The sequence below is a fragment of the Camelus bactrianus genome, chromosome 1 (assembly GCF_048773025.1).
Source record: "Camelus bactrianus isolate YW-2024 breed Bactrian camel chromosome 1, ASM4877302v1, whole genome shotgun sequence".
Classification (NCBI taxonomy): domain Eukaryota; kingdom Metazoa; phylum Chordata; class Mammalia; order Artiodactyla; family Camelidae; genus Camelus; species Camelus bactrianus.
Genome location: NC_133539.1, coordinates 39,716,510 through 39,739,502, shown reverse-complemented (window position 1 = coordinate 39,739,502; position 22,993 = coordinate 39,716,510). Strand labels below are relative to the sequence as shown.

General features: G+C 42.5%; 1 protein-coding gene across 17 annotated transcripts in view; it reads right to left on the bottom strand.

Annotated features, from left to right (window-relative positions):
- Positions 1-739: 739 nt before the first annotated feature.
- The window catches only part of ST3GAL6 (ST3 beta-galactoside alpha-2,3-sialyltransferase 6), a 64,969-nt gene continuing 42,715 nt past the window's right edge, over positions 740-22,993 (bottom strand). For 16 of the 17 annotated variants that reach the window (XM_045503807.2, XM_074361763.1, XM_074361755.1 and 13 more), the window contains 7 exons: positions 22,772-22,875; positions 21,721-21,784; positions 9,159-9,254; positions 6,062-6,248; positions 5,821-5,958; positions 2,554-2,706; positions 740-1,590 (listed from right to left, as the gene is read on the bottom strand). In XM_045503807.2, the coding sequence (XP_045359763.1) occupies positions 1,504-1,590; positions 2,554-2,706; positions 5,821-5,958; positions 6,062-6,248; positions 9,159-9,254; positions 21,721-21,784; positions 22,772-22,875 (829 nt within the window). In that variant the 3' untranslated portion in view covers positions 740-1,503. The remainder of the gene's footprint in view (positions 1,591-2,553; positions 2,707-5,820; positions 5,959-6,061; positions 6,249-9,158; positions 9,255-21,720; positions 21,785-22,771; positions 22,876-22,993) is intronic. The other variant, XM_074361772.1, reaches the window with a different exon arrangement.

Sequence of the window (22,993 nt, the reverse complement as noted above, 5' to 3'; positions counted from 1 at the left end):
GGTTTTTGACTTGGACTCTTTCTGTAGCCAGCACCATCCTTTTTGAAGCCCGAATTACTTTACATCAGACTCAACTTCAGCAGCCAAGCTGCGGCCTACGGCTGTGCGGCATGATGGGGAGATGACTGAACACCTGTGCCTTTTCCACCTCAAAGTTACCAGAAGAAGCAAGTGAGACTGGTACTGTGCAAACAGATGCTGGTATTAACAGAGTTCATATTTAATGTCTGGGTTAAATCAACTGCCAGTTTTCTCCCCCTTACACAACTTTCAAGTATGTCACTTATTCCTGTTTCTGATGACCTAAAATTTCACCCTTTATACACTCTTTAGAAAGGCATGTTCGTTGCTACCAATTCATTGTTTCCACTCATTCCTCTTCGAACAGCTCTTGATTCTGTCCTTCTTATAACTTTTGTTCTCCTCACCCCCACCTCCCACCCCATACAGCCTTTGGTTATATTCATTAAAATGAAGAGAGACCAGCTCACCACTTTTGTCAGAAGGCCCGTTTGCATCCCCCAAGAGTCTTCTCTGGTGCACTCTAGGTAAGCTTTCCCTTTGAAGTTGCAATTTAATCATGGGGATAATCGATTTTTCATGAATGTACCATTTGAATCCAGAAGCACCTTGACTCTTCTTAAAGGTTTACTCATTCATGTCTTCTTTGTCTTCCCTAATATATTTCAAATAGTAACTTTCAAAATGTAATGAATAAATTAAGCCAGGCAAAAAAAGGTAAGAATTTTCTCCTTGAGCTTATTACCAAGCTCAGCGTCTTTGTATAAACTTTATTTTTCTAAAATAATGCAGTCACCAAACTTTTAAGTAATTGCATTCTTTGGTTACTTACTTATCCAGTTTCTTTTGACTTAAAAACAAAAGGCATCTTCATTCTACTAAAGAACTCCTCATAATCATAGTTTACTTAATTGTAGGGAAAAAATGCTTAATTAAGCCAGTATGATCTTAGATTTCCCAAACCATCCCTGCTCCAAGTCTGGTTTAGAATTCCTCAGGTAGAACAAAAAGAAACTAAATCATCCAGGTAAAGGCCTGAAGTGGTTCCAATTTGCCACATCAAGAACTGCCACCGGCCAGTTCCCCACTAATTTATAGGAACCAGATGTACCTCTCAAATGTCATGTTCTATTCAAAATTTGTGGTAAACTAAATCCCCTACTTGTTAGGGAGTCACATCCCTTCAAAAGTCTAAGATGAAGTAACTATGGAAAAAAAGATGTTTAAAAACACCTCAGAAAACTAGCTTATTTTTAAAACACACTGCAATGAACACTTAATTCCCTGATAACTAAACATGTTTTGGTTTTCATAAATTAAATATATTCACAGAAATTAAGCTGGTGGTTATGAATCACCAGGCGGCAACAGATTTAATATACATAATTTCTTGACAAGTACATCCAACATATTTAAAAATAAACTAAAAATTGCAGTAGAAAAATAAAACTAATACTGTTAGCATCATCTGAGTCTGTAGGGTCAATCTTGAGTCAGGTTGATTACAAAGTTCTTTTCTGTAATGTCCTTCAAGAAGAGCTGCTCTGCAGTCAGGTTGTGATACGCATTCTAAAGGGGAAAAATACAGTCAAATCGCCATCCAGCCCCATCTCAGGGTACTACAGCAGTAGCAATGGAATATGCGGCCTCTAAAAAGCTGAATGAAGAACTCAAGTGGCATGGACTTGTAACTTCCTGTTGCCTTTCTGATTTTTAACTTGCTCATTCTTGTGCCAGTGGGCTTTTCCCTAAAGCCCACTCTTTCCACTGAAACAACATTAAGAGGCTCCCTCACATATCTTCTGGTCTACTGATTTATAGTATAACTCTAGAAACCAGAATTGACAGTGTTAAGCTCTAAACCTAATACCACTTATTCATCTTATATAGTATTTGGAGATGATGATTTAAGGGGACTGGTTTTGTTTCATAAGTACATTCATAGTTCATAGTTCAATATTAAAAATGTACAGATGACATTTTAATCCTGTTGCTTGTGATGTGCCACCAATCTCAGTTATAAATAGGAAATCCCTTCCCATTTAGTCAATTAAAATGAGTCTTACGGATCAACTCTACCACCATTAATCCCTATTCAAGAGAAGAATGATATAGTGTAAACGTTCACAACTTTTCTGACCATGAAGATTCTTTCATGGGGTTAAAATGTTATAGACCTTCTCATTTACTTAACTGAAAAACTACATGATTTTAAGTGAATATGTCTTACTTCAAACAGCAGGTTTCTATATATTCAAATAGTGCAAATATGGTAGCATATATAAGATAAAGCGCGGCCCCTGTACAGGTTTGATGAGATTCTCCCAAGCAACTGAGGCCAGCAGACTGGGAGCTACTGCTGTAGTAGAAAGAATTTTGGACTTGAGTCCAGATTTCAGCACTTGATAGCTCTGTACACCCCCTACCAAGCCATCAACCTCTCAACCTGCTCCCTCAGTAAAATGACACGGTGAGGCAGGAGAATGTAAGTTTCCCAACTCCAAAGAGTATACCAAAGTGTATATATATTACCTTATTCATCAAAGACATGGTGGCATTCCCATAGTAGTGCAGAGGACTGTTGAGGTCAGAAAAGTTGTACTTGAAACCAGCAAGGTGAACTTCATGACATATGTGAAATGCCAACGTGATGGCAATAATGCCTGTCGTTGGGTGTTTGGGTCTCTGGGGAGGAAATGAAAATTAAATTCAAACAAGGTACTTGTTTTCAAAGCATATTTGGGTGCCCTCATCCCAAAAAACAAGGACTTCTGAACATTAAATCAGAACAGAAATACTTAAACCCACATCATGCCCTAAGGCTTAAACCCCAATTCTGAATATAAAATTGTGGGTTGAAACCTTAGGAAGTCTTTCAAGTAAAACTTAACTGCAGTGTTAGCGGAGGAGACAACTATTGAATGAAGGTATACGGTGAGGCTGAAAGAACAGGCTGCTGCTGCCTTGGTTTTAAAAAATATACCGAGTCAAGGCTCTTTGTGGAAAAAGCAAAGTCTGAGAATGCTGAATCCACGTATGAAGCGTAAAGACAATGTAATTCGCTAATGGATAGACTCAAGGTAAAAGGCTTCATGTATATTAGCCTTAAAATAGTTCTCGTCTATAATGCTGATAATCAGCTCCAGGGAAGGACTGCTTTAATCAAGCAACTACAATGACAAATTGTCATGTTACATATCTGACTAGAAAATAAAGATTCCAGGTGTATATACATAGTAAAGTCACAATCTCGATTTTTAAATAAAAAAAAAAACTAAAAAGGAAGAAACCAGGCATGCCCTTCACATGGACACATATCCTGAAAAATACTACAATAGAGGTCTGACAGAAGGGTATTAGCATTCCAAGTTTTTAAAGGCCAAACCAAAATAGATCTTAAACGTGTTAACACAAAAATTCAAGATTTTCTTTGGATTAAATATTTCTTACAGATCCAATGGAAATTACATATGATTAATTATGACTGTGAGGAAGAGGAAAAAAAAAATCAAAGAAACACAAAATCAAGTAAGCTCCAGGAAGGAAGCAGGCGTGTTTGAAAGCCTCAGCCTTCGGCATAAGCTTTTTACAACCCCACACAATGCTGTGACTCCACCACACCCTTCGCCCACCAGAAAAGAAGTTAACGGTTGGGTTCAAACCCTAGGAGCCGTGCAACCTCAGTGGCCCCATCACGTTTTCTCTCTCCCGTCCCTGTTCAAGTCCTCTCCTTCCTTTCTTCACACCTTAGAGTACTTCATCCATCATCATAATCATTCCCTTACGTAGATCTGCAGTTTCCTTCAGTCCCCATCAGCCACAGAACCTGCCTTATCACCTGACAGAATCTTACAGCTGGTTAGACCCACACCCAAGCACTAGCAAGAGAAAACAACATACTTGCCCGGTCACATGTTACATTTGTGACGAAAGCCTCCAGTGGGCATTCAGGATGTCCAGCAACCCAGTTACACTCCCTTAGTTAACCTCCATTCCTACTCTCCAAGATGAGTTTCCTCCCATTCTATCCAACAGCCCTAGCCGTCCGCCTACTTTAAACTGATGGTTTAACCTTGATTTTTCTAGGAAAACAGAAGCAATCAGACAAGAGCTACGTCATCTTCCCAATTCCACGTCTACCCTCATCTTTACCCATATTTTCAGTGCTCACTTGTATGAGGATGAGATGCCCCCGTCCCACCGACGGCCAGCCTCTCCACTAGTGCACTCTATTTGAGTCCATCTCTTTTCTGAACAACTTTGCTTCTACAGTGATCCCCTTTCTCCCCTCATCAGCATTTCCCTTTATTGAATCATTCCCTTCAGCACATAAACATATCTTTAGAAAAACAACCAAAAACAACCTTCCTGGAGCCTATGTCTTCCAACCGTTTCTCTGCTTCCTTTTCTACCAAAACCCCATTAAAGATTTACTGCTACTTGCTCATGTCTCATGTTCTCTTTAACCCAATTCAAGAAGGCTTTCTTGCTCTTAACCTTGTCCATGTCAATATGACCTCCAAGCTTCTAGGACAGCATCTGACATACCTGACCTCTCTGAAATACAGCTGTGTTCTCACTTGGCTTCTGAGACACCGTCTCCTACTAGAACTTCCATCTAGTTACAACTAGTCCTAGCATCACCTCCAAGTACGATCAGGGTCTTCCTGTGCTTTGTTGTTAAAGACACTACCTAAAACAAAAGCAAGGAATAAATCTGATCTTACTTCACTGAGAGCTGAGAAATCACAGACCTGTCATTTCTCCTCAGTAAAAAATGACCGAGGAGCTCTCCTTTCCCTTCAGAGTTGCTAAGAAATGGGGTTTAAATTTGAAATATTTATGCTTTTTGATTTGGAAATTCCACCTCCAGACGTCTTTCCCACAGAAATCACAGAAGTGTGCTGGAAATCCCTATAAGCATGTGCATTTCTACATTAGTTACAGAGGAAAATAGCCAGATACCAGATGAGAGGTCTATAAACATAAATAGGGGAATCGTTAAATAAATGGAGGGGGGAACTAGCAGAACAGTATTATGGTATAGTCACAATTATACTGAACAAACAAAAATACCTGTTTGTGAGTGTGCAGAAAGTAGTCTAGAAGGATATAGAAGGGAACACGGCTTGGGAAATAGTGTGAGTTGTAGAGGGAGAGAAAAGGATGATTTCCTTTTTTTAATGTTTTAATTTGATTTTAAGCACATAATGTTTTAGAATTTTTTATCATGCTAAATAAAAGACACAAAAAGTGTGTTTATTTCTTTAGATTCTCCCTGATTATAAAAGGGGAGAAACTTCCCTGCAGCCTAGATATCATGTTACATAGTTACTCAAGTGTCAAATGAAAAAACATAGCCTGCAACTGTGTGAGTCTATTTTCCTAGGGAATGTAGACAAACAGGGCTGCAAGGGTCAGAGTCATTGAGACTGCTTTTAATTAAGGAATTAAAGAAGCCGGTCCTCCCTCTCTGCCCCCAGCCTGCCGATCAGCTGCCCAGTCAAGACTCTCCTCTCTACAGAGCACTGAGGCGGCCATGAGAGGTGAGCCATTTGGACCTGCAGGAGGAGACCCCAGAAGGGCCCGGGAAAGGCAGGAAAACCCCCCTCAAGGTGCTTTTCCTTGCAACGTGAAAAACAAAGATAAAATCCACAGATAATCTAATTTCATTAACTCGGACATGGCCCTCAGAAGCCATCTCATGAGTCGTGGTTCTCATAGTGTCTGAGAGCCCAGGGACCCTCTCTACCACCCCAGCCAGATCTTTAGTTTGAAACTGCAAAGGAAAATACATACCTGATCTTTGGGAAACACTTTCGGGAAATGAAGCCATTCATAAGCTGCTGTTCTGATAATGAAAGGATCTAATACTCTGATTTGATAAGGTTTATAGATCAGGTTTAAGGCTGGTTTCTTCCAAAAACCATTAGTGTTCTGAAATAAAGAATAAAGAAAATAGAACTTGGGGTTGTCTTCTTTTAATGGGGGAAAAAAAACCTGAAGGTAACTGGAAGGCAGATCAATTTTGCCAACTTACTATTGTGCCACCTGTCAGCAGTTCCCACAGCCACTTTAAATCAAGCGGCTTGAAAGCAGTGAGAATCGCCGTAGTATTAGGATCATTGTGACTGGGATCTGAAAAAACAGATTCTGGATAAAAAAGTCGGAAGGTAGTCCGTCTCCCAACTTCCTCTTCATGTCCTAAAACAGGACCATTATTCATTCTGTGGGTAGTAAAACACAAGATATGTAGACCCAGTGCAGTACGGGCATTTCCATCACAGTTCTCAGAGCTTTCAGAGTTGGACAAACATCGTCAGCTGTGTATCCAATGCTCTAAAGCCACAAGGCAATCGATCAATCTTCCACACGTAACAGCCAAGGAAATAACCCCCTTTCATGAAACAGCTGCTTGATCAATGGCAGACATACTTATTTGTGTTTGAAAATTTACTATGCGGCCACTGATAAATGTCTTAACTCCAGAAAAACTGAGGTCTAAATCAAACAAATGGGAACATAAAGCCACAGAATACTAAAATTAAAAGAGAGCTTGGAGGACATCGAGAGAAAACCCCTTGGGTTTGAAGATAAGGGCCTCCCTCGTCCAGGGAGTAAAGCTGCTTGCCCAAGTTTACACGGGCATGTAGCTCGTCGTGGATGTGTCTAAGTGACCAACAGGCAAGAGTCACATTTAAGGTGATTTGAAGACCCATCAAAATTGTTGTGCTCTGAAATAAAGTAATATAAAATTGCTATATTTTATACCCAAGCACAACCAAATGAATGACAACTGCTGAGTAAACCAAAGAACCACAAAGGATCCACTGTTAGGTGGTGTATGCTGAAAGCCAGGGTTAGACACACCCTATTTAAGCACACACTAGGAAGGCACGCTATGGAAAGGAATGCTTTGTTTCCAAAACAGTGCCCCCTAAGAGATACTCTTTTAACCCTCTGCCACTAACTCTATGTAATACAAGGCGGTCTTAATAACATTCGAAATGACTTCCATAATGTCATGCCTGTGGCATTTTCCCATGAGGGCTTGCTGTGGTCCTAGGTGATCAGATTTCAGACAATTAGAAATTAATGAGTGCATCGACACTGTCTTGCAGGTAAATTTTCACAGCTTCCTCAAAATGGGTAATAAAGTGAAACCTTATTCAACAGAAAATAAAATGAAACCCTCGGTAGCTCGTAACCCAGCAAAACCGCCAAGTACTGCCAGGGCATCCTCCTGCACTGCCCCCGGAATCTTCCCCACTCTTCAGAAGCCTATTCACAGCATGCAAACACCCTGCATCATGACCTTACTTCAGCCTCTCAATGAGAAGACAGAAATGTCCTCATTTTCCCACCACTGTGTCTATGGGACTCCTGGGAGTTATAACCACAATCCCAGTTCTCCTTCCACTGCAGAGCTTCAACCACACCTGTGCTCTGGACCCTTCCCCTCACCGCCTCTCTCAGTACCACATCAAACTCTTCATCCATTTTCATCAGTTTACTAATATGCTCTAGAATCTTCCATCTGTATACAAGGAAACAAAACAAAATACTCCTGCATCCATGGTTATCTCCAGCTACCATCTGGTTTCTCCACTTTCCCACCTGTCACGCTCTCCTCAAGCCACTCCAGTTGAGCTCCCCCACATCGTGCCTCCAGGTCTTCTTTCGTCAAGAGTCTCAGTGAGCTTCAGGTTGCCAATGCAAAGGTGAACCCTCGGTCCTTGCCTCGCATGACCCCTTCTCTCGCCAGCATGTGTCATGGCTGAAACCGCCCTCTGTCTTAATTAAAACGTTGTGCTGTCTTGTCTTTTGTGATCACCTTCTCCTGTCTTTCTTCCTGCCTCACTGGTAAATCCCCTCCAACTCTTTTACTCTTTTTTCTTTGCTCAACCTTCTAAGTTTTGAGTACTCCCAAGCTCGGTCCTGGGCCCTTTTCTCTGCCTCTCCCTGGGAAAGCTCACCCAGTTCACGGTTTAAATACAACCTATTAGCTGTTCACTGTGAAGATTTTAACCAGTTTATCTAACTGCCTACTTGACTTATTCACTGCAACTCTAATAAGCATATCAAACCTGGCATGTTCATCCAGAAATCCTGATTCTCCTCTCAACCTGTCCTACCCTCGTCTTCCTCAACTCAATGAATGGTACCACGACCCAGTCAATGTCTTAAGCAGAAAACCTAGGAGGAGGTATCCTTGATTCCTTTATTCCCATCTCTGCTCACGTCTAATACATCAACAAATCCTGGTGACTCCACCTCTGAAACATGCCTCCATCCAGCCACTTACCTCCTCTGCCATGACAATCCTGTGCCAAGCCACCATCACTGGCCCAAATGCAGCAACCTAACTGGCTTCTTCATTTCTACCCTTGTCCTTCATATTTCACTGTCCATGACACAGCCAGAATATGTTAAAGACATAACCAGATAGATGCTCTCTTGCTGAAAAATCTTCAAGTTTTCTGTTATACTTAAAATCCAAGCTCTAATTCTGGTTTACAAAGTCCTGCACAGCCCGCTCCTTCCCTACGTCTTCAGCTCTGAGTACACCACTCTCCCCCTGCCTGCTGCCCTCCTACCTCACTGCTGCTCTCAAACCCAGGATCATACCCTCCTGAGGACCTGCAGTGCACATCCTCCTGCCTGAGCTGCTCTTCCCTGGCCTCCATATGGCTGTACTGTGTGCTCACTCGGGTCTAGCTCAGCTGTCTCCTCCTCAGCATGGCCATCCTTTCTAAAGTAGCCACTGGATCATTCTCTATCCTTCATGTTTTAATTGTTCGTATGGCATCTGGGATTATATTCCCTTATTTAACTACCGCTTTTTTCCCCTCATTAGAATGAAGCCCCACAGGGCACAGGAATGTTGTCCTTATTCACTGCTGTATCCCCCCCCCCCCCCCCCCCGGCTAGAACTGTACCTGCAATACCAAGGCGACTTCATAAATATTTGCTAAATGAATGACCTGAACCCTACTCCAGGCAACAGCTTGAGTACCTTGAGATGTACTCACATGTAGTAAGGCAACACCTCTTCCTTTTAAAACACAGCTGTACTGAAGTAGGAAGCCATATTCTTTTCAAACAATTCCAGCTTAGCAAACAGAAAATATATTTACCTTATTATTACATCATAGGAGTCAATTTTTTCTCCTAATGTCTTATTCTTCAAAACTCCTCCATTACCAACCACCACGCACTTTTTACACGGCACACTGTGGGCAAATAGGTGAGAGACTGAGCCATCTTTTACAAAACTGGGTGAGTCCAAGAACCCATTCATACTTTCAGGAACCCAATACCAAATTTCACTTGGTGCACAAATAGTAAAAGAACCAGCTGTGGGGGTGGATATAGCTCAGTGGGAGAGTGCATGCCTAGCATGCACGAGGTCCTGGGTTCAATCCCTAGTACCTCCGTTAAAAAGAGTAAGTCACGGACATAGAAAACAAACTATGATTACCAAAGGTGGGCGAGAGGGATAAATTAGGAGTTTGGGATTAATAGATATACATTACTATATATAAAACAGATAAAACAAGGACCGACTATAGCACAGGGAACTATATTCAATTTCTTGTAATAACATAATGGAAAAGAATCTGAAAAAAATATATATGTATGTATAACTGAATTGCTTTACTGTACACCTAAAACTAACATTGTAAATCAACTACACTTCAACAAAAAATAAAGAAAAAAAAGAACCAATTGTGACTTACAGGTCTCGGGATGTATGAGAAAGATGTAAGATTCAGGAAATAATATTCCATAGGACGTATATCATCATTAGCAACCATTAACTCATCAGTTCATACACATTCCTTCATCTGATTCTCATAACCACCCCATGGAGGTAAGTAAACCTGATATTCCCCATTTTATAAATGAAAGCAATTCAAAAAACTGTTGGGTAACATTTCGAAAACATACTTCAAAGAGGCAGAGCTAGGATTGAGTCCAGACCTTTGGACTACAAAAATGCCCCTCGACATAGGGTTCTGTGTGTTAATATTGATACAAGTGTGCTTGATGTTCCGTGGGTCTGTATCTCTCATCAGTGTGACCTGTTCTCCTGAGATTCTAGCTCTGAGTTACTGCTGCATCTTGTAAGCGTGGAGACAGACTGTTGGGAATCCAGTGGGCAAAGGGCAGCTTCCTTGTACCTGCCACACTCCCTTCAATTCCCCAAACACATACTGGTTCTGGGAGCTTAACCAACACAAATGAAAAGTTCACTCTCTGTTCCTGGCAAAGCGCTTTAAAGTAGGACATGAAGTGGGACTTCCTGTCGCCAGCTGGAATCAGCCAAGGTCCACAGACAAAATCAGCAAACATGGCCTGGCCCATTCGACTCCAAGCTTTCACCGCCACCTGGCCAGGCCCGGAGAAGTGACAAACTAGATCGTGTCCTCCTCTGGGGACAAAACTACAGAGGGGGAGGCTGCTGAGACTGTCCCCCCAGGGACCTCAAGACATGGAAGTATGAGAAAAACAAACTGTTTTGCTAAGAACCATGAAATCAGCAGACCTGATGAACTCCAGATTTGAAGGGTCTTAGGAAACTAATGAGTAGCAAAATGCACAAGTGCTGTAGAATATCTAAACACGGAGAGCACGGGAACGCAGGCACCACTGAAAAGAGCCAGGCACCGGCCCTGTCAGGTTATGAAGGAACAACATACACATTCCTACGTGTGTAAATTTACTTAGAATTTGATTTGGTAAGTTTTTACACTTTAAATCTTTTAAAAACAGCTTTTTACATGTTTTGAGACTCTTAAGTCCCAAATATTAAAGCGTTGTGCATAATCAGTGCCCGTTTTGTTACAAAAACAAGAAAATGGAGAGTTTCACAGGTGGCAGGGATGGGGGTGGGGGCAACTGTCCAAGGGGCCCTCCTAGAGGATTCCCCCCAAAACCTCCAATGTGGACATGACACAATGTGTTCCAGAGATGTTTCTTTTTAAAATCTGTTTGTCTCTGACTAATGAAAGTAACATTTCTAGATGCTTTTATATACAAGTTTGACATAAATCCCAATTTCAGGAAGCTACTCTGTCCAGAGTGTTCTGTAACCAGGTGGCATGGGGAAGGTGGGGATGCTGGTCAATGTCAAAGCCCTCTCCTCTCAAGGTCAAACCAATCCCATGACTGCTCCACAGCAGGAACAGTGTACACACACACACACCCCAAACACACACCACATTCACACACACACATACACACACACCTCACACACACCCAACACACACCACATACACCTACACCACAGGTACACCCCACACACACACCACACACACACACACACACACACAGGCGGCTCGCTCAGCTTTTCCTTCCGTAATCCCAGGGTCAGTTTAATGCAAATCAGAGGTGACTCTCCTGACACTGTCTCCGACTTCCTGCCAGAAAGGGAAGCGAGGCTAAGCAATGGGAGGGAGTGGCTAGGAATGAACAGGATCAAAATAACCCCTCTGTTCCCATGAGGTAACCTGTGTGGATGTGAAGGAGGAATTATCTACCATTACGTCAACTAGACTAAACTCTCCCAGGAAAGATGGCCAGAGGCCACTCCCCTGTCAGGCAGCTGAGCAAGTATCCTGGACCAGGGTCCCTAGCCTGACACCGGGCTGCCTGACTCCAACACCACCTGACTTGCCAGGGCAGGGCCACGAACACAGGCCACCACCGTGTCCCCAGGGTTCTCATCCTAGAGCCCCAGAGGACACCTGCCCCACAAGCCTCACCTCACCGCACAGTCCCAGACACAGCCAGTCCCAGCATCACTGCTCAGTAATGAACTGACAGGCTGAACCCTAGAGTGAGTGTCCCTCGGTGTCATCTGTATCAGGCTGAAACACAGCTGCTCGTCGAGCCCCAGACCATGTGTGGCCAAAAGAGCATCATGCAAAGAGAAGCGACCGTCTGTCATATCCCTGGTTCCTGCTCAGACTCAAGGTCCTGAACCTCCTCTCACACCGCCTGCCAAGCCCTCCAGCCAAGAGAAAAGTGGGAATCCAGGGTGCACACTGATCTCTTTTACAGGAGTCCCAGGGACTCGTTACAGAGAGAGGGTCCTTCCTTCCACCCAGCCTCTCCAGTCTCCTCTAGCAGGTTCAAGGACTTGGGAAAAATGGAAAGAAATCAGATGGCCACTGCCTCACTCAAGAGAACTCCAGTTCTAAAGATGCTTTACAATTCAGCGGTCACCACATTTTAAGAATTTCACTTTCTATTTTCTTCTCTGACAGCTTCGTTAGGGGCCAGTGAAAAGAGGGAAGACCCTTCAATTCACTACAGGAAAAGTTTACTGATGCCTTTAAAAGAAAACCTGGTCCTTGAAATTTTCCTTTTCCTCTTGACAACGGATATTGCAAAGACCCGCACATTTTGCAGAAGATCATACCTAACACTATACGTGAGATCTGTAAGAGCAGACTCTCTTGGGGTGTGCCTAAGACTCCTTTTTGGCAATAACGTCTTACCTGCGGCTAGAATTCACAGAGCCCCTGTGACTCAGAGAAACATGTAATGGAACAGATACACAATCTGAACCACACGCCTCTGTAACTCACTGTCTCCCTCTCCCCAGTAGGTACCCCAGTATCACCGAAGGAGTGATCCATTCTCTCCTTGGCTTCACCCACCCTGGCCTGGGTTCCTGGCTCCCCCTGCTTCCTGAAGGTGTGAATCAATAACTTCCAGTGTCCTTTGGGTGACTGTGTAATTTCACCATGTTTAATGAACACAACTTTCATGCACAAACAGCTGCAGTGAATCGTGAACCCCTAAAGTGTCATTTATATTTCTGTATCCTGTAATCGAAAACTTCCTGATTCTCACGCTGTGCATTTTAGAAACTAGTCTGGTTTTCAGATTAAGGGAGACTTTGTGTCTGGAGAAGTAGATATCTGTTCTTCTTTCCTCCACCGTGGAAACAGGTAGGGAAACACACATGCCTCAAATTGCTCACCCAGAAAACAAAATCATTCGAGAGTGCCTCAATCTGTTAATGGAAAATCTGGAAAGCTGCTGAAATGGTAATGATAAGAGTTTACACTTCCCCCCAGGGGAAAGGAACATTTCTCATCAAGTCAGGCAAATCCGGATGAGTTACTAACTTACGCAAAGTGACTCATCAACACCATCAATATAGAGGAAGTAAACGTGAATTGCTCATTTCAAATGATCTGTGAGCTGTCTTCTTTTCTGAATGCCTTCTGCCATCCATTTTTCCCTCTAGCAGCCTCATATATATTAAAATACATCACTCAGTCTTCAGTGTAACAACCTCTGGCAGATCCCACTGGTCATATTCCAACACCCACTTCCCCTTGAGCCTTGCTGGCAGAGCTCTGCTTTCACGAGCCTGATAGAGGTGAATACATTCCTCTGCCAATGGCTGGCTTAGACGTGGCCAGATATGCCGCCCCTGGGCAATTAGGTATTAGGGAAGTTTGATGCTCTGGAAAAGATGTCACCACCAGCAAGAGAATGGTTTGAGCAAAACACTTTCGTTTCATCCATCCCTTCCCATCTGCTTTGATGTGGACATGTGATGACATAGGGTTAGGGCAGCTGGAGTCATCTTGCACTGAAGAGGGAAAGACAGAGCCACCAAGGAGCTGACCTGACATCACTGGGCCACTAACAGGCTCACAGACATAGAAAACAAACATATGGTTACCAGCAGGGGAAGGGAGTGGGAAACGATAAATTGGGAGTTTGAGATTTGCCGATAGCGAATATATATAAACAAACAACAAGTTCACACTGTATAGCACAGGGAACTATATTCAAGATCTTATAGTAACTTATGGTGAATAACAATATGAAAATGAATATACGTATGTTCATGTGTGACTGAAGCAATGTGCTGTACGCTGGAAACTGACACAACATTATAAACTGGCTATACTTCAATGAAATACATATATCCAATCCCCTAACCAGAGCCACTCCATACAGATGTGCAGGCTGTACACAGGCCAACCACAGATAACTACCTCTGAATCATTGGCACACCCTGGGTTTGTGCAATCCGGTCTATGTAGCCATACACAGCCTGCCCTACAAACAGGAACCTGCAGACCTGAACCCAAGCATCTGTGTGATACAGAAGACAATAAACCTCTGCTTTGTTCAAGCTGCTCTTAGGAAGAGTGTTACCTGCAGCCTGAAAAGCCTCAGTCAAACCCTGTGCAATGGACTGGGGAAGGAAATCCGAAGCTAGTTCTGGCTCCCCCATTCAGCACCTCTGGGACCCTGGCCTAGTGACCTAACCTCTAGGATCCCAGGTTGCCCTTTAAGGAAGTAAGGAAATCACTGAGGTCTTGACTGTTGTTGTTCTATGCTGCATGAGGCCATTTCCTGTGGCACGTGCACCATGGTTTCTATCTCTCTGTCTGCCCAACGTCTGACTACAGTGGCTGCTACAAAACACAGATGTGTCTCTCTTCACTGCATGTGAGTCACTTTGTTGATACAGAATCACAACCTCCCCTCACCCTCAAGTCTTCCTCCCAGCTGAAAAGGCTGCCTTGTAAAGAAACTGCAAAACAGGAGGATGCCCAGAGCAGTAATGCAGACACAGACATCCTTTCTTATAGAGCTCAGGCTCTTTTTAATAAATACACTGCTATCCTGAGTTGTCTACAGCCATGCTCCTGCCCTGCCTGGTTGCCAGCCTAACCTGGCTCTGCTGATGCTGACACAGATTCTGCCTGGGTGAGCACAGAGGCAGCTTTCCTAAATCCTCATCCATTCAGCAAGCAGCTGACTTAACACAGGTGCTTCCATTAAGTAAGAGCTCTATGTTGAGTTACTCCGTAACCACCTAAGCAGGACTCAAGCGTTCTTCACAGGATCTAGTGTGCTTTCAGAAGAAGACAGTGGTGGTTAAGGGTGGAGAGCTGGCTCATGTCTTTTAAGTGGGAGTTGAGAATCCGCGATGCAGGGTTTCTGCTCTTCTGGCTGTGGGAGGGTGTGCCTGCGCAGAGGAGGCAGCCGCAATCCCCGAGACCAGGGTCACGCCGGGGCCGAGGAGCTTCCCAGCCAGCCAGGGAGGGTCAGGACCTCTGGGCCTCAGAACACCAGCACACTTTAAGTACTATCTTCTGTCATATAGTTCCCTTAACGTATCCTCAATCACCAGTGAAGTTTATAAAACAGACAAACAAACAAAAAGCCTGGTCACCTTGTGTGAGCTGTGCTTTGGAGAACAGCAAGGAGTCTGATTCCCCAGAAATCCTGGCGACAGCACACGGAAGAGATGGCAAGAGAACCAGAGTCCTGTCGCTCCAGATCGCTTTTCGTAGGCGTGGCATCCCAGTGCCCTCTGAACAAAGCGACTAGAAAGGAACCCAGAGGACACCTCAAGCACTCCCCTCCTTTGTCAAAACTTTCTATTTTGTTAATTGCAATGTAATTCACATACCATAAAAGTCACCCTTTTAAATAATAAAATTCCATGGGTTTAAGCATCTTCACAAAGCTGTGCAACAATAACCTCTATCTAATGAGCCAGAACATCTTCATCACCCCACAAAGATACCCCAGTCACTCTCTACCTTCGTCTCCCTGCTCCTCGGGCACAACTGATCAACCTTCTATCTCTACACATTTGTCTCACCTGACCATTTCATATAAATGGAGTCATACCATATGTGGCCTTTTGTGACTGGCTTCTTTCCCTTAGCAGAATGTTCTCCAGGTTCATTCGTGCTATAGGGGTGATTCAGTACTGCATTCCTTTTTATGGCTGAATAATATTCCACTGCATGGATATATATATTTAATTCAACCATTCAGCAGCTGCTGGACACTGGGGTGGCTTCCCCTCTGGGGCCACTATGAATAATGCTGCTGTGAACATGCATGAACAAGTTTTACATGTTCATTTGTTTTCAATTTAAGCTTCCTATTTTGAAATAATTCTAGATTCACAGGATGTTGCAGAAATAGTGCTGAGAAGTCCTGTGTACCCTTCTCCCAGTTTCTTCCAATGGTTGTACTGACTTACCCATTGTATAAAGGTTACACACAACTATTGCATAATGGTTTCACTCACTTAACTATTAACTATTAACTATTAAAATTGGCACCAGTATAATGTGCATATACAGTTCTACCTCCTCTCTTATAAGAAACCAAGCTTCAGAAACTCAGAAACTCGGCCAAGGTCATCAGAGGGCAGTTACGACTGCCCTGCTGGCTCCAGTGCCTTTTCCACACATGCTGACCCCGCTGTTCAGCCGGCCCCTGCCCACGAGCTCCCCTGCCCTCCCCGACGAAAGACTAAAAACAACCTGCTTTTTAAGCTATCCTCTTCTCTCCTTATAATCACTCCTCTGCTGCCAAAGTCCTAGTCTGAGAGCTAGCTGAGTATCTCCATAAAGGGAGGAACATGGAAAAAACAAACACAAAAAGGTTACTCTAATAACTTTTTTTTAAATGGTTTGTCTTTTCGAAACTAGTTAGAGGTGGTGGTTGCACAATATTGTGAATAGACTAAATGCCACTGAAATGTTCTCTACAAAATGGTTCACTTTGTTATGTGAATTTCATCTCAATCAAAAAAATAGTTTGTCAACATGTCTTTGAGACTTCTTCTCTTTCCCATATGCAGGATCAGCTGGCTCTGATGCGGAATCAGAGAGGTCAGTTGGCATATTTACTGTGCATGACCTTCTGAATGAGAGTTGAGAAAAGAAAAATGTTTTTAGTAGTAACTATTGGGAGAAGATTCTATATAGATCACGAGTCTTTAAGAGAAAAAAACACGTATTTAACATATATGTGTTTCAATGAACTTACACATGTACCCTGGAGATGTTTTAGTTTAACTCTGTAAAAGTATTAAAGATCACCTGGTTAAAAAAATGGTTTGAGGTTAAGGATAAAGGCAGAAGCTATCTTAAATAATTGTGGGGGGGAGAGGATTTATAGCCCTGGAAACACTAAAGGATATATTTAAAAAAAATGCGCTATTCCAGAATTCTCTTTCCCTTACCTCTTCAGATGATGCTCAGTTTCAGACATTTAATTGTGGAGTCTTTCCTGTCTTTTCTTTGCTCATTAAAATGCAAAGGGAGGAACTGGAGAACAGTGGAAGACTGGAGACTGCTTAACTCTGAGTCCCATATAACCTCTGGACCTCAGTCATCTCCTCTTTAAAATGAGCAGACAGGACTAGTGAGCGCCATCCTTCCTGCCTCTGACACTCTCTGTGACTTCACTGCTTTGCTTCTGGGTCTGGCTTTCAGTCCTCACATCTGAGCAGGGACAGGTTAGCTTATGTAACTGGGATTCTTCAGCGAACAGTTCAGCCGCCACAAAATTCACCCCATCCCAACCTGCTGGACCACTGCTCGGGAAAGAAACCCAGAAAGAAGAGAAAAGAAAAAGCCCAAGGTTAACCCTCTGTTAAAAACACATGCCAAAAAGACAAATAAAATAATAAAATCAAATGGGGGCTGCAAATGGTACATCGTATGGGTTCATCTCTTCACAGGGAAAACCGAGAACTCCTGCCACAAAGTTAGGAAGAAAGGTAATTTGCTATGATGAGAATATTTTCCTAACAGATATGATTGGAGGAAGGAAAGCAAATTATTGTAATTATTACGTGGTGACCAAAAACTTTTGGAAAAGAATAGATTTTTTTTTGAAAGGGAGTGGGAGTGGGGAGCAGTGAGGGAAGGAAGGAGGGAGAACAAAGAACAGGTGTGGAATTGTCACAATACCGGGGCTCCTTCACACAGGGTGTTACGGACCAACACACACCCTCTGGTTTCCTTCCCTCTAATTCTGGCCCGAATTCTCCATGGTATTAACTTTAGAAAAAGGCTCTCTCTATCTCACTGAGTTACTTTACTCACATTACCTACGAAGATGGTGTAAGGAAGACCTCTGTAAGAAAGGCCACTTCAAAATGATTTACCACACTAATGCGTTTCAACTGCCTTCCCAGGATTTCCATCTCCGAGAGAGAAACCACGGCTGGCCGCTTCCAGTCCCGAGAGAGGTTGGTAGAGACTTACGTAACTGACTTTAGAATCTTGAATGGGTCCAGGCACAGAAACAGGCGGGGACCAGAGAGATGGTGGAGAATACTCATGGGGAGACTGCTAGCTGCCCCTCAGTCGTCATGTTTCCTTTGTCCCTGAAAATAGGACTTTTTTTTAAGGTGGGCCCACAGCCACATGGGATAAAGGTTACATTTTCCAGATTTTCCAGTCCACCTTCCAGCGAGGTGTAGCCTTGCAATTATTCCCCTAGCCAATGTGATGTAATTGATGGTTGCTGGCAAATTTTTACCAATCAGTCCTCTTTGGGAACAAGTGGGCTGATGGGAAGCCCTGGTTTGCAGTGTTTGCTAATTTCCATGGTATAAATACACCCAACATGGCTAATTTCACGTTTCCATCTTGATGGCACTGAACAGAGTTGGGAAGAGCGGTAGCTCTCACAAGTTGGTACCAACTGGCTCCAGCACATCACTGGATGTAATGAAGTGTTCAGTGTGATTTCTAGGAAATGTCCTTAAAGAAGGAGGCAAGTCTTAATGGCTGGGGACATGCCCTTCCCCCTGTGTCCTCCCTGCTTGCCAGAATGTAGATATGACTTGTGGAAGTCCTACCATCAGACTGGACCACAAGGAGGAATAGCAGAGACACAAAAGAGAAGCCTTGGTCCCTATGATGACAGCTGCTAAGCTGGCCTGAGAATGCTTACCCGAGACTTCACTTACACAACAATTGTGAAAAAGAGGAAAACTTGCATCTTGTAAATGCAACTGATATTTGGAGTTCTCCCATTCACAGTGGAGTCTACCCCAACTGAGGGCATCGTATATGCTGAATAAGTAAAGGACTCAGATTTGAAACAACAAAAAGTGTCTGAACCTTACTGGAAGAGACAAAGAGGACAGAAGGCGAACAGAACAGCCAAAGGGGGAAGAGACTTGGAAGGGAGGACCTCACCTCTCTCCACTTCAGCCCGTTCCCTCCGACCTACAGACCCCAGACAGAGAGTGAGGAGCCCATGTCGACAAGGCTTCCCCCCTGGGCACGGGGCACCAGCTCCCGAGTCCACAGTCAGGGCTGGGCAGACTCCCCACAGGGGAGGTCCAGATCCTCTGCCTGAGAAAGAAAGACTGTTCTCAAACCTCTTTCCTCTAGAGCCTTCTTCCTAGGCAGAGAGGAGAAATGGGAGATGTAGAAGGTCACCTGAGGGACAAACTGAGTTGACTGAGAGGCAGCAACAGGCAGCTGAGTGTATTCTGTCCTTCTGGAGTTTACTTAAAATGTATTGCTCAGGCATGGGCTGGCCTGATGTCATCACTGTGTTGTACTGTGGGTTTCAGACCAATGCAGAATGACTTACTTAAAATAAAGGTAAAATTTACTAGTACATGTGATCTCCTCCTAAAAGTAGTATGTAAATGAAGCTACTACTATCACAAGTATATTTACTTAATTACTTTCAAAATACTCTTTGTCTAGGGAGCAAGTTTGCACACATCAAACAAGCAGTTCAGCCATGCTGAGAATCTAGAGCATCACTGTGCTCACTCTGAGGGGTAGTTTCCATTCCCTCTGTACCTGAAGGATTTCTGACTGTACAGTGATGCTACTTCAGTCTCTTGACATCTTCAGACTAAAGAATCCTGGTGCAATCAGCTTGATTTTCAATCCCTCCTCATCATCCACACCCACCTCCCTCCCGACACTAGTGATGCTAAGAACTGACATGGGTTGATGATATGAGCGATGGAGGCTTGGGTTGGGGGAGCACTGTCAGTGACAAAGTGGGAAAGGGTGGGGAGCAGCCAGACCAAGTCAGCAAGAAGAGAGGAGACAGCCTGGCTGAAGCACACACATATGATGGTGAATACCTCTGCAGGAAGGAGCTTGGAAAGCAACTAAATAAAGCCCAGGCTAGTTCTGAGATAAAAACCAGGCAAGTATGAAACTTCTGATCACGTACCATCAAGAATCCTGACAGCAGCTCACACTTACAGGGCCAAGGATTTTTTTTTCAAATATTTGCAGACACCTGCTGCAAATATCAAAGGTCTATTATCACTCTTAAAGCAAACATCCAGGCACTAGAGGACCCATCCAGATTCATATCCTGGCTCTGGCATCTAGCAGTTATAAGAAACTACAAATGTTTGCCTAGCCTCAGTTTCTCAATTTAAAAAAATGGATATCATCAAGTATATTTTGCAGGGTAGTTGTGAAAAATAGAGAGAATTGACATAAAGCACATATGCCAAAGGTCTGCACAAAACAATATTCTACAGACAAGAGCTGCATAAACTCTAGTTAGAAAAGAGTATGTATGGTTGCTCTGCATATGCAAACAGAAATTGAAATTGACTGGGCTGGCAGCACAGTTTTAAATTATAAAGAGTAAGTACAAACTGAAATGAACCAACGTTATTATATAATCCACTCTTCAATAGTCTGGGCCCCTGACAGAGAAAAATGAGATAAACTCAGACAAAATCTAGCACTGCTCCTCCAGCTCTGTTCTGCAAACTGTCTCCATTTTCACACCTCTGGTCACAACCCCGATTTCTGCACCCACCAAAGAGCACCTCTGTTCTTGTGGACAAGAGGGAAATTCGGCCATCTCCTTTTTGACGGAGGCCTCTCATCGGCACATCATCCATGTCATCCCACTGGACTGGTCAAGTTCTAAACGTAGCTTAAAACTTTGTGAAGTAAGTCTACCTCTGTAAAGTGAGCCTACCTACTAAGAAGTCTGTCTTTGGCAATTCAATTCCTAGGGGGTTAACTTGACACCAAAATGTTCTAAAAACTAAATCACCTTTTTTATTGTTTAAAAAAAAAACAACTTTGGTTTGGTTTGGCTTTTTAGGGGGAGGTAATTAGGTTTATTTACTTATTTATTTATTTAGTTTTTGATGGAGGTACTGGGGATTAAACCCAGGACCTCGTGCATGCTAGGCATGCACTCTACCACTGAGCTATACCCTCCCCTTCCTAAATTGCCTTTTGTAGTCAGAAAATTTGTACCTAAGCAAGCTGTTTGCCTCCCTCAAATAAAATTCTTAATAAAAGGAAGAGAGCTGCTTCTGACACCCAATATTTGACATACAAACAAAAAAGATCCTCATGAGTGAGCAGTTCAGAAGATGTGTGGGAAGGTATGGGAAGCAGCCCATGGAGGGAGGCTGTGAGCTTATGATTAACAGGGAGTATGAATTAATTCTTCAGCAACAATGACTTAGAAAAGATGAGTGTGGATTAAAAATATCCTGACTTAGGACTAGCACAGAGCATCATCAAGACTGCCTGCATAAAAACATATATATATGTATGTATTTGTATAACTGAATCACTTTATTGTACACCTGAAACTAACATCGTAAACTGACTACACTTCAATTTTTAAAAAAGTAAAAAAAGAAAGAAAGAAAGAAAGAAAAAAGACTGCATACTTTTGAGCCAACCAATTAAGCAACTTCTAAATTATTTTGTGGTTTGTGGTTTGTTTATTTCAAGTGTCATAGAAATAACTCCTAGGCATTTTAGTTATGCACAAAAGCTGTGGAATCTTCCAGAGTGAATATATTTACAGTGGGGTGCTTATTTTGAATCACCTTAGCTAAAACTTAAAATAAAAGAAGCAAGGAAACAAACTCACTTGTCAAACTCATCAAAGAGATCACAACTCTGCAGTTTTGAAAGAGCAAGTCGAAAATGTTCAGCTAGAAAACAAATGGAGCATTATGAATAAAAGCAATCATGACTTCTGAGACACACAGTAAGCCACCTTATCCGCTCCCCTCCCCCAAACCCACTTCAAACTGGTATGGCCACCTGTGATTTACTCTTTGGTGACAATTCATACTACAACTGCCATCTGCCAGCACCATGTAACATGCACACTCAAAATAGCAAATGCTCTAAGAATACTTTCCAAAAACCCCAGATAAATAAGGTGCTTAATCTGAAAACAATTATAAAAAAGTAACCAAAATTAACCATATCTGATGACTCTGAAACTAACATTGGTTTAGAAATCAATATTCTGCAAGTTTAAACCTATTAGATTATCAAATTCTCTGCAATATATTTTAAACACACACATACGCAGGATCAACTGAATAAGAAAATCTAACTGGGGCTCGTTAGCTCTTAGGCTTTTAGAGTCAATCAAAAATCTAGAATGTAAAGCTGGGTAAAGCAAATTAGTTGTTAACAAGCAGAGGGAAAAAGTGTTTCATCATTAGTAAACAGTAAATTTAGCAGAAATTTATCCTACGATTAAATGAAAAGACTGATCAAGGGCATAAAACTTGCAGATGAAATTAAAGTAAAACTCATAGCTGAAGAGGTGAAATGAAAGACAGAGAAAGAGTTAACCCACAGGGTTGTCCTGCTAATTCTAAATTGGAATAAAGTAAGGCATTGGAACTTGTGAATCATATATGGTGGCAAAAGAAAAGTAAAAAGCAATTTCTCAACAACAACAAAAAATTCTACCTTTTTTATTCTTTTATTCCACACTGCTTCAAAAGGGGTGGGGATTTATATATTAAAATTTAATTCCTTTTCATCCAATCCCAAAATTATATCCTTTAGGAATCATTATTAAGTGGAAAGATCCAAAGGCCTTAAAATTATATGAACATATGGTTCACATCAAACACCACTCATATTTAATAGGGCAGGGTAAGAATAATATTACTGACCTGATGTTCTTATCCCATAGGGCAAATCAAATTTATCGCTACCATAGAAGGAAGCAATATTTTTAAAATCAGCTGCACACAGAAAAGGGTGAAACTGATGAAACCTGGAAGAAAAGGATAAAGAATGATTTTCTCAAATGCATATAATATTTGAAGGTTTTTAAAATCACAACTGAAAATAACTGCAGTAGGTCATTCATATTATTACATTGACTATATACG